Here is a 13,021-nt window from a genome sequence, read left to right on the forward strand (position 1 = left end):
AAATGAGCCTAAGCAATTTTTTTTCTCACGTGCAAGTACGAATATTTAAAAACTACATATGGTCATTTTCATGAACAAACGAATGTATCCTCGCAGTGCACAGCTACTTTTACTGAATGCCGTTTCTGCATTTTCAATTTCCGATGAGGAAATATTACATGATTTGTGAGTTTTTTTTATGCAGCAAAAATATATTTCCCAAATCCTTCGCTTTCCTCTGTGGTAATCGAATGTGACGCAACTGCACTCACTCAGATCTGAGTGANTATTATATGAAATAATAAATTTGTGAGAGAAAAAATTATGTCTGAAATATATTCATAAAATATCTAGGTAAATGATTATAAAAAATCATAAAATATCTGGGTAAAAATTATCTTTGAAATCGGAAATCTAATTTAATCCCAGCGTTAAACGCATCCTATTCGAACGTTCGAATCGCTTTCACCAGCAAATTGTTAGGTGAAAGCTTTCCGATAGATGGGAGGGAAAATGAAGATCGCAGCCCGTTAGCAAAATCCGTTCGAAAGCGCGAGGTTTCAGATGCTATCGCAGATGCAGTGATAGTTACCTCTTACGCATTTGTGTAAACTGGGACAATTGAAAACTGTCAAAGGTCTGTTTACTTTGCATGCAATTCACACGTTTATGAATTTCGTCAAGTGAGATATATATTTAATCAGATCGGGGAAATATAATCTTCCCTCAAAAGCTAATCAATCACATTCTCCATTTTTCTCGAAGGCTCTCAGAAAGGTTTAAACGATATGCAGTTAGAACGACCCTGTTTTGTTTTAGGGCTATAAAGCCTTAATATTTAATTTCAAAATTCTCACATATATATCAGGGCAGAAATAAGTAGCTTAAACCCATTGAACAATAAAGTAAACAAACATGATTTTTAAAAATATTTCATTTTAATTTTTAAACTATTACTTAACATTGCCTCTTTTGATTGTTAAAAAAAATATATTTTCACTTAATAAAAAGAATATAATTTGCTTATTGTTCAGAATCTTTACTAACTTCCATTTAACTAAGTTATTGCTATGTATTCGGCATTAAAATTTATAAGAACACTTAAGATTTCCCGTTTAAGTGCATTTTCGACATTTCAGAAAGAATTCTGCTCAAGTAGTTCAGAAGGTTGCACTTAATTTGTTTAATATAATATTGTTTAATTATAATGTTTCAGTATAATAAGTACATTTAATTTTATTTTAATATTGTTTATATTATAACTTAATTTAGCAATTTTATATACTATGCTATTAGATACTTCAAAAAGTGCTTTTCTAAGTTGAATAATAGTTATATTTCAGGCAATGAAAGTAAAGAACATTATTTGGGGAAGATTTCCATATTGTGATCTGCCGCAGAATAATCAGGGGTGTGTCTAGTTTTTTTTGAGAGGTACCTATTTGTGAAAATTTAGACATAATTTGTGAAAATTATATTGAAATAATCAACCCAAAAATATGGATTTATCGTTTCTTATGAGATACAAAAATAAAATTTTAAGATAAAATATTTTGTGAAACTTCCATTTTTCCTAAAGTTTAATTTGTGAAAGTACCGCTAAATGGTAGTAAATTTGACCTAGACAGATCCCTAACAATGATTTGTAACCATGTTTTGGCCACTTTCAAGCGACAGTCCGTGCGAAACTAAAAATAAAAACATCACAGTAGAGAACCAACTCGAAGAGTATAACTCGTTGCAATTTCTAGGCATGCTTCTAAATTTTTTTTCTCTATTTTTTAAGTTTAAAATAGAGATGCTCAACCTTTGGAGAGATTTCCGTATCGTGATCTGTGGCAGAACTATCGCCAAGTCTTGGAAACTTCTGGGCAGTGGCCCCCGAGAAACTAAAAAAAATATTACAGAAAGGGACCAACTCAAAAGGTATAACTCGTAGCCACCTCCGGGCAAACATCTACAAGTTATTTTGAAAAAAATTTGCAAGTTTAAAATCTATTTGGCATCTTGACGATTGTTGTTGGCAAGATAGATCATGATACAGAAATATCCCCCAACCTTCTTCAGTGAAGGGCCACTTACACCAGATTAACTAATAAAGGGCCACGCACGTATTTAGAAATTTTGAGGCAAATAATATTAGTATTTAATTTCAGCGGTAACTTTTTTTAACAGTAAACTTAATACTATATTTGTGAATTGTGCAAATATAATTATCTTATTATATTTATTTCATCACACTGAATTTATCATATTATATTTATTTCAGACGTGGTGGTTGTTACAAAGCTGAAAAAGTTGCATCTTATTGGCATTAATAGGCCTGAGAAGAGAAATGCCATTAATACAGAGACATCTAAACAGTTAATTAAAGCATTTGAATTATTTGAAGAGGATAATGATGCTTATGCTGCAGTTTTATATGGCAAAGGTAATTTATTTTGATTCTAAAAAACCTTGCTTTTATTTTGTGTTTGCAATTTAAATTAAGCTTGCAATTAATTAAAAGAAGGCCTGTTTATTGAAAAAGAAATCGAAAGCATGTCTGAGGAGTATGAGGTAGGCTCTTTTATTATTGCCTTATACTGTGGAAAAATAAAAAAGAGGAACTTTTATATGTATTCAGGGGTCTGTTTAGAGGAAATTTGGGTCCGTTAACGGAACCTTCACAAAATATTTTAACTTAGAAACAAGACCCTTCACAAAATGTTTTTTCTTTTAATCAGACCCTTCACAAATTTGTTTATCTTCATTATTGTTTTGTTAATCGAATAAATCCTTCCCAGGGCCGAAAACAAGAAAGATGGATGTAAACGAATTAAGTTTTGTCTTCGGCAGACGATTCTTCCATTATTGGTTCAAAATGAATATTCTGCGTTCAGCAGTATAGGCTAAATATGAAATATTTGCATGTTACATCTCTAATTTAAAAGCAGCAATTGCTGTTTATTTTTGAAAATTAAATTTTTTTTTTAAAATTTTACACTGCCGAGCATAATCTTGTATCTATTTACAATTTAAAAACTCCATGAAAAAGTTTTTTGAAATAACCAGACACTATTTTTACAAATTCATAAAAACGTACCCTGACTGAAAGAATGTGAGTAATTTTTTCACAATTTCACGAAAAACGGACCTTTCACAAAATGTCTGGACTGACCCCTGGTATTATATAAATTAATTTGATAGACAAAGAGGATTCAGATGTTGAAGTACTAAATCTAAGAAGATGGGATAAGAATGGATTTGTATATACCTTTCCCAAAAAAGAATATAGATGTGTCACTGCCAGGTTAGATATAACCTAGGTCAGGGATGGCGAACCCATGGCACGCGTGCCATTTATGGTACGCGACACAATATTTTAGGCACGCCACCAATCACAATTGTTATTGCACTATGAATTGTTATTACACAAATGTCACACACTATGAAGCATATGTAACAATTAAATTAAAATTCACAAAAAACAAACAAAATAATAAACAATTATTAATAAAAAAATTTACAATTAATGCTAAAGGAACAATTAATAACCATAAAAAACAAGCTAACAATAAATAACTAGCAAAAAAATCAACAGTCCTGCTTAAACTAATATCTTACAACCTAATATAAGTTATTTGTCATTTAATCTGCAATAACAGAAGTCCCACTGATGCTACTTCAAGTTGAATTACGCGTATAACTGAGACATAGCAAAGTGTATTTTCTTTTCAATTTAAATAAAGAGTTTTGAGTTGATAGTATTTAGTATTATTATTTTCCCAATAATCATGAAGTCAAAATTATTTGACGGCACGTCTGTGATTTCATTAAACAATTTTTTAGAAAAAATGGCACGTTGGTGTATAAAGGTTTGCCACCCCTGACCTAGGTTAACCAGGTTAGAGCAACCTAATTTTCAAATTTTTAGAAATGGTACCCACTATGTATTTGAAGAACCTTTAAATTGTGAATGAATAGTTTAAACTAATTCTGTTTATCAGTTACTTGCAAACTAATTCTGTTTACCAGCTACATTATGTTTATCATTTACACCTAAAAAAAAAAATTCATGACGTAGACACTTTTTTACAGGAGGCATAATTTTAATTGTTTGTCATTCTGACAGTCATTTTGTCACAACAAATAGATGTTATTGCTAACCTGAGGTAAATTTTTCAAATTCACATTTTACAATGCTTACACATTATATTGAAAGTAAAAAGTTGTTCGGAAAAATAATGGCTGCATAATTCACTGAAACTGTCAGCTCTAAGCAGCATGCTGAAAGCTTGATTGCCAAGTCACACAAACAAAAAATTCATTAAATTACAGGGAAAAAAATAGAAAAATGTTTTTTTTCTCCCCTTATTGAATCACATTCTGCCAGTAATAATGATATACACGCGAAAATTTTTTTGTTTATTTGGAATTCGATGCATAGAATCTCCATTTAAGTATTATTTTGCAAGTCAAAATGCCATTCCGTCACAAATGGAATTGTCCTCATTTGATTATTTTTAACTATAACACTTTTTATACATTTATTTAAACTTGTAATTACCTGTTTTCTCCAAAGATGATTGTACTCTGGAACAAATCCAGATTTATGGATTTTCCGCTAATCGCCATCCAGACGTGTCCGGAAATCCATGTTCCAGAAGTTTCAAGAAATTATCTATCATGTTTGTGTATAGTTTGTATAGTTATTTTTGTATAGTTTGTTTAAAAATATTAGAACTAGAATTTGTACTTGGTATCTCTTTCATTTGTAAATATCTCTTTCATTTGTAAATATCTCTTGGTATCTCTTTCATTTGTAAATATTTGTAAATGTCTCATCTCTTTCACTGGTAGAATAATAAATCTGATTAGACATAAAAGTGAACTTATGCATAATTATTTATTTAAATTATGTTGCATATCATTTATTTAGAATATGAAAATATCAATGATTTAAATTTATAAAGACATGAATTTTTTGAAATGCGTCTTTAATTATTTTACTCAAGAAATTTTCAGGATTTTTGAGTTGGGCTTGAAATCTCCTCTGTTTCTCTAACTTACGTTGAGCAAAAGTCTTGTCAATTGCTAAAACTAAGCACATTATTAATAAAATAGTTCTAATTACAAAATTTATTTTTCTTTGCAATAGGTTCTAAATTTCAGATTTTGATGGTTTTGCAAACAGCTGCTTGAACATAAATTCATATTTTATATTCTTCCCTTTTATTTTGTGGGAATTTTGTGTTTGATTTATACAAAACTATTAGTTTAGAGTTCATTTACTAATGTATGTATATCTTAAGTTTATGTTAACATTTTATTTGTAGGTGGAAATTTCTGTTCTGGTTATGACTTGAATGAAGTAGCTGAAGGAAAAAGTTTGAGTGAATTATCAGCTGAAACAGGACCTATGGTATTCATTACTTTCTATAATGTTTTCTAATATTATTTGTGTACAACATATATTTTTTTCTATTTTGAGCTTTTATGATTATCTTTTATAATTCTTGTGAATCTGTGAAAATCAAGTGTAAACAAATTAGTATTCTATTTAACCCTGCCTGATGCCATTTCCGTCAACCACATATTGTATGATATATATATATTTACTAAACTGTTTTTATCAGTTGCGATCTATGATAAACAATAATAATAATATATTTAACATGCAAGAAAATGCCATAGAGGAACAGCTATTTATTTTTAGAAGATATTAAGGAATAAAAAAGAAATTTGTTTTATTTAAATATCTGAATAACAAATAGCTACCACAACTTTGTTCAGACGCCTATGCTCCTAATTTGTGTAGGCCTCAATAATATACATGAGGTAAAACCTGTTTAATTTGCTAGAAAAAAGCTTGATAAAATGCTGAAATATTAAATGGAAAATGAGTAAGGCTTTATTTTTATTTATTTTGAAAACTTAATTTTTATTTAAAGCTTTATTTTTAAGCTAAAATTAACTTAAATAACTCAATCAATTTAATAATTATATTCAAATAACATTATTTTTCTTTCTCTTTTTTCATATTATTTATTACTTGGTTATTTATTAAGGGGCCAACTAGAATGCTACTAAAGAAACCAGTTGTAGCTGCTGTTAATGGATATGCTGTTGGTGGAGGTTTTGAAATGGCTCTATGGTGTGATCTACGAGTAATTGATGAAACGGCTGTTATGGGATTTTTCAATAGGAGGTTTGGTTAGTTAAGTAATTTTTTAGAAAACTAGTAAATTACACTTAATTGATTAAGCTAAAAACAGAGCAGCATCAAAAAAAAAAACTTCAGTTTGACAAAAAAATTTTAGCATTTAAAAATTTTAACTCACAAATTACTTAAGTACTTATTATAAAAACTTTTTCTCTGCTTTATTGGTTTTTTCATTAAAAATTTATCAAATTTTCTCATTAGATTAAAATTATATATTGTGCTACTTTGATATTATACTGACCGACTTTCAATCACTTATGATAAATATGCATGCCTGTCTTTTTAACTATGCAGTGTTAAATTTGCCATGCAAGTAAATTAAATATTTCATGGCTGAAAGTAAATTTGGTACAGTAATACACGGAAGTAAAAAATTATGTGGTTGTTGTTGCTCTATTAAAAATAGAGCTTACCTAAAAAATAGTGCTTAGTGCCTGACCATGGATTGTGCTATGTGTAACTATACAGTTAATGTCTTTTATCTATTGTGCAGAGCACGGGGGCTTGTTTTAATTGGAGATAATTGAAAAAGTCCTTATTGCTCCAAAAATTTATTATTAAAAACTTTCAGAAATGCAAGTATTTATAGCACTTAATTACTGCTCAAATAACAGTGTAGTGTAGCAAAAGACGGACTTTACAACCTTAGATCAATGATCTAACTCAGGTGAGAACAATACTATAGTCACGAGCAGACTACTAGTACTCCGAAGAAGTACACTCATGTAGACTTGGCGATGACATATATGGACATCATTTTAAACCATAAATATTGGTTCAACTGCTTTGAAACTCAAAGTTTTTAGAAGTATCGTTTTGTTGCCAAGTATCACCACATTGGTAAATAGGCTCCAAACTGAGCATTCCATAAGAAATACATTAGGTGTTATTTGCTCTCTAAATTATGTCAGAGTTACACACCTTTCTAGCAAATTTTCGAATTAAACTGTTTATTTAGGGACTGATAAACAAAGAATATTTGTAAAACTATACAAATATTTTAAAATTTGTAACGCTAAAATTATTTAGTTTTCACTATATTTATTTCTATTCTATCTATAACTAATATCACGTAATGTCATTTTCTGTATCTCCATTGTTTAAACCATTGTTTAAAGTGTTTTTGTTAACTGCTTTATTCTAAAAATGATTTTGTTTAAGGTGTTCCTCTCATTGATGGTGGCACTGTTAGATTACCTCAAATGATTGGTTTGCCTCGTGCCTTAGACCTAATACTTACCGGCAGATCAATTAATGCAAAAGAAGCTTTTGAACTAGGGCTTGCTACAAAAATAACAGCATGTGGTACAGGTAATTTTTAATAATTATTAATTTGATTTAAAATTTAGCGTGTGTGTAATATAATATGTAAACTAACATTTAGTTTTATTCAATTTCATTTGCAATATTTCTTTCTAACAATGTCTTCTCTGCAATTAGAAGTAAAAATTTAATTTACACAATGCTTATTGCTTTGACCATTAACTCTTTTTGCAAGGTGGCCATAAACAGGGAAAAATTAGAATTTTACTGGCAAATCTTTCATGTTTCTATTTGAAATTTCAAAAGTCTTTTATAATCACTTTAATTCTAAGATTTAAGTTTATCAGTTTTGATACTTAGATATTTTTAGATAGATATTTTATTAAACAAAACCATTCTATTTTAGAATGATGTATTGTTTTCTAAGAAGAGTTAAATGAAATAAAAAATGACTGATTTAGAGAATTACCTTTCTGTACTATGTGCAGTGCGCTAAATGAAAAAGACATCACCCTAAATAACTTTCATTCTAATGATCAGATTTTCACATACTAAGTGACAATCTTAATGGTTATTGGAAGTGACTTCAAAAATGCTAATTAATTAGTAGTAACTATTGATTAAGTTATGAAATCAGACTCAAACATGCACTTTCCATAAATGAACATATATTTTTTTTTCTTATTTGGATTTCTAACTCCTGAAATCATGATCTTAATAGTTTAGTCTGAAAAGCAGTTGAAAGTTTGGTTCCCTTAATGTTAATCTCACTTTTTACCTTTTTGGTCATATCTTTGAAACTAATTGCACAATTTAAAAAAAAAAATTTCACCCAATCATGAGACTCGTTCACTTCAAGATAATTTTTTGCAAAAAATAATTTTTAATAATTATTTCTTATTTTTTATTGTTTAATTTAATACTGAACAAAATAATTTTGAAACATGAACCATAAAATGTTTTATCATATTGAATTACATATTATTCTGTGGTGAAATCTAAAGTTCTAATTGAATGGAAGCATTTAGTAGGAATAATATATTTATGAATCATTCAATATATATTTTAATAACTAAACAATAACAATATAAACGAAGATACTAGTTATGAAAAAAGTATCTTAATATGGTCTTATACCTAACGTTTGATATCAACAACGATTATCTGAAATATTGATGTAAATTTTTAAGTGTCTTAAAATATCTCAGTATCATATATATCATCCTAACATCTTAATTTCAAAATTAAACATAGCATCCTATGATTCACAGAACTCTTCAAACAGTTATTTGATTATGCTTTTGCATTTTTCAAATTCTCTTTCTTTATTCTACTATGTAGATTATTTCCAATAATACACTGATCTGTTTTGTTTAATTTTTATTAGTACTTAAAGTTTTTCTTTGAATTAACTCTCGTTCTAAATAATTATCAAGTTTTTTTCTAGTCTCAGAACTATAGCCAGTTAACTGATAAGAATTACAGAGCATTTTGCTATATTAAAATTACCTGGAGCAAAATGTCTGACTAATACATTAAATGACATTAAATAACCGCATCCTTTTTCTCAAAAAATGAACAAACAAATTATTTACTTTATTGTTTGTTTGATTTGTGAACATAAATATTTAATTGTTTTTAAAATGCCACTTAAAATTTTTTCAGTTATAGGAAAGAAATAGTGTACATTGTATAAAACTTTGTGAATGTACATTAGAATCGCAATACCATCTACATTTTTATCTGGCACTTTTTCTTTTTGTTTCTTTAAACTTTCTTGCCTAAAAGACTCAATCAAAGCTGTAAAAGTGATTATCTCAAAATTTTTTTTATATAATTACAAAAAGTTGCGTAAATTTGATTTTGGTATGAAATCCTCATATAACAGTAAAAACAATGTAAAAAACACAAGTAATGTCAAATGACAAGTGCACATGTACCAATTCTAAAAACTTGAAAATCATACATAATTTATAAATCAATTCAAATTTTCTTTTCGAAAGAGATTAACAGGAAAACAGTATTAGCTTTTTGATCAAAAAATCATCTCAAAAATGTCTTGCCAAGAAACTTTGAGATATTTTTCTATTAACTATTAATGTTGAGCCTCTCCAAACAATTGCAAAGCATTATTTTTTTATTGTCTGAACTTGGTTGCTTAGCAACGGTGTAAAATTAGGTATTGCTCTCTTGAATTTGTCTATGATTATATTAAATTACTCATTTGCGACGGCAACATCGCATGGCTGCTTTTTGAGACTTTATTTGCACACTGTGCATGCTAAGGAAATTGAAATACTGGGCACAAACTTATTTAAATGAATTTATTATTTTATATTGATTATTATATATTATTGGAAGTAACTTCAATTAATATTTATGAAGCTAAATTACAACAAGTTAAAGTTAATAATACATAATTACTTATTTACTACTTGCTGTCAAAATAATTAGTTTGGCATTATAAAACCTTATAAAAACAACTTATTGTTGTTATAGTAATATACTTTATAGTATTACACTAGTATTTATACTTTGCAGCTTAGAAGTATGAATTCTGCCAAAACTTCATTTAATTAATTAAATTATAAGTTTATCATCCCTTATTGACTATGGGTTTTCTATCCCCAAAAAAATTTTGCAGTTGCAGCTTTCTTCTCTTATATTTTTTAATCTACAAACTTTATTAAAAATTATGATAAATATCTTTTTTCTTCGAAGAAAGTAGACAACTAACTAATTGCCATGCTAGCTGAAACGCCCTCCAGTGGGTGGGTAATAGAATTCTCTGACTCTTGAGTATTAGTTGTGTATATGAAAAAAAGAATAATTAATCATTTAATTTATAATATAGTTGGCTTTAATTTACCTCATTGGATATTCAAATTTTTTATATCATATTGATGTAATTTTACTTTGTTTTTCCATTAGTGTTACAATATTTTTAATTATTTATTAGCTATAGGAAATGCTTTAAATTTAGCAAACAGTCTATGCAAGTTTCCTCAAGAATGTTTACGAGCTGATAGGTTATCAGCATACAATTCTGCTTATAATTCAGATTCTTTAAAGGAGGCATTAGCATCTGAGTATCAAAATTCTAAGCATGTGCTTGAGTTGGAGTCAGTAAAAGGTATGCAACATGAAATATCTACATTTACAATTATTACTAACATCATCTTAGCGATTGAATGGGCCTAGCTCTAATCCCGCATGTCCTTAATAGCTGAGAAATGCTTTTTAACTCTGGTTTGTGTTTAAAATTTTAGGCCTAGTTGTTATGTTTACAATCTATTGCAACTCTGGAATTTTAATTGAATTTGAGTTTTAATCTGATATAAGTTTTAAAAAATTTAATGTGTTCACAATAAGCAACAATAAGTAATTTCTAATTAATAAGGTTACATATTGCACAAATTGTTCTCTCTAAACTATTTGGATTCATAAATTTAAGTTCAGTTTATTTTTCGCTTTACCGTTAATTTATTTTTGCTGTTTATTAAATTGAGACACCATTCTTGTTGAGGTGCATGCAGCCCTTTAACAAATTACTGCTGCATCAGTATTGTAATTAAGTTATCTTTAACTTTAAAATTGGAGTTTTTAAACCAGGTGTTTAGAGTTATTGAAATTGAACATTGTGGAGAATGTAAATGTAAGAAAATACATCATTCTTGTTTAATATATTTTAGGTAAAATGAAAAATTATAAACTAATTAAATTTGTATTAATTTCGTGTAATGCCTAAATTTCAAATATAATAAATCATGTTGAGATTAAAAGAAAATTATAAGAGTTTAGTGAGGCGCAAATTATAAGTTTGTGATGTTGGAGGGCTCAATCTTCTCAAAAGAGATTCTGAACTCTTTTGATTGCATAACTGGGAAAAATAAATGTCATTCTCTCTTTTTTTGGGTTTATGTTTATGATTTAACTGAACTAGAGCTACTTCTTACTTGTACATAAAACTGGTCATAAATATAAACTCATTTGTCAATTTCTTATGAAATTTTGTATAAAAAGTAATTAAATGTTCTGTTTGCCCAAAAATGCAATGACTTGTAACAAGTGAAGTAACAATATAAGCAAACTTCTTTAATCTAGTGATTGCTCTTTTTATTCCATCTTGATATTTTGATTTGCAAAAACTATGAATAAACTCTACAGCTTTGAACAAATTTTTTCGTTGCATTGATAAAAACTATGCCTTTTTTTTCTTATTGTAATTGTAAATGGGACCAATTATCTTTGATTAAATAATTTTATGGATAAAAATAATTTTATTTGTCATTAGAGAAAATGCTGAAAAATGTTGATTATGCTCTTATTGATTGTTAAAAATTGATAAAAATTGGAAACTGCAATACTATGTAGTGTATGCAATTTATCTTACTCATTACCTCTACTTTTATATAGTGTACACAGTTATATATTTCTTTCCCCTTCATAATAGGTGCAGAAAAATTTGTGCAAGGTGTTGGTAGACATGGAACATTTCATATAGATGCTAAAGAAGATTTTGTTTAATGAATCTGTAACTATTTAACTTTAATATTTGTTACAAATAGTACTCATTTTTCATGATTTGTACAGTGATTAGTGCATAAATTATTTTTATATTTCTTCTAAACTCAATTTAGCCTCTTTTCTATCATTTCATTTTATATAATTTAGTTTTTTCTGCCTTTTAATCCTACAGTTACGCCATTTTTAAACTAGATTTTTTTTAAATATAATTTACAAAAATATGAAGAATATTGTTTCCTTTATAAAGATGAAAAACGTGTTTATATAAATTGAAGAAAATCCTACATATTGAATTTTTAATATTTGTATGAGGAATTCTTATAACATCGATTGATTCGCCTTTGACTTGTTAGTTATATTAAAAACATGATAATCTTATTTGACACACAAATTTTAAAAATTTAAAACAATTTTTTTTAAAGTTAGCTATTAAAATGACAAGTTCCATCAAATTTTCTGCATACAGGAATAAGATTTTTCCACCTTTTTGCCAGATTTGCTTATTTTTTAGTAAAATTTTCCTCTCTTTCACCCTTTGGGTCATCGTTATTTCTCATTTTTTCAGTTTTTTTTTCTGATAAGATAAACCACTTATTTTATCACGTTTCAATAAACTGTGTTTCCTTTCCACTCCTTCCTGATTTCCTATGTGTCCGAACATTCGACTTTTATACTAACTAAGGCTTAAGGAACTAAGGCTCAATATTTCATGTTTAACTAATATTGTTGTAATGTTTAGTATCTATAAAACTATTTTATTTGATTTTTGCACGCAATTAATGACTTAATATTTATTGATTTTGCATTAATAGGAGTAATCCCTCAAAATAATAACTGTTCAAATTTCCCCTGTTGTTGTTAGATTATAAAAACAGGATGACATTTAACATAGGTTAAGAAAATTGCATTTAAATAGTTTTTTTTTTCAGTATATTTTCTTAAAATATATTAGTTGAATATGTAGCATTTATTTTTAAGATTCAAATGTTTTTAAATGATACAAAAAATAGTTGCATATCAAACTTAGATTATAGTTGGAAAATAACC

At 27.8% G+C, this 13,021-nt stretch overlaps 1 protein-coding gene across 1 annotated transcript; it reads left to right on the forward strand.

Moving 5' to 3' along the window:
* Nucleotides 1-990: 990 nt before the first annotated feature.
* Nucleotides 991-12,082, forward strand: LOC107436144 (2,3-dehydroadipyl-CoA hydratase; the record flags this gene model as incomplete). The annotated part of the gene is given in 7 exon segments (XM_016047726.3): nucleotides 991-1,146; nucleotides 2,249-2,410; nucleotides 5,298-5,383; nucleotides 6,030-6,174; nucleotides 7,346-7,495; nucleotides 10,407-10,580; nucleotides 11,901-12,082. Coding segments are annotated over 7 exon segments (888 nt in total). The 3' UTR covers nucleotides 11,975-12,082.
* Nucleotides 12,083-13,021: the final 939 nt, after the last annotated feature.

The sequence above is a fragment of the Parasteatoda tepidariorum genome, chromosome 1 (assembly GCF_043381705.1).
Source record: "Parasteatoda tepidariorum isolate YZ-2023 chromosome 1, CAS_Ptep_4.0, whole genome shotgun sequence".
Lineage (NCBI taxonomy): Eukaryota > Metazoa > Arthropoda > Arachnida > Araneae > Theridiidae > Parasteatoda > Parasteatoda tepidariorum.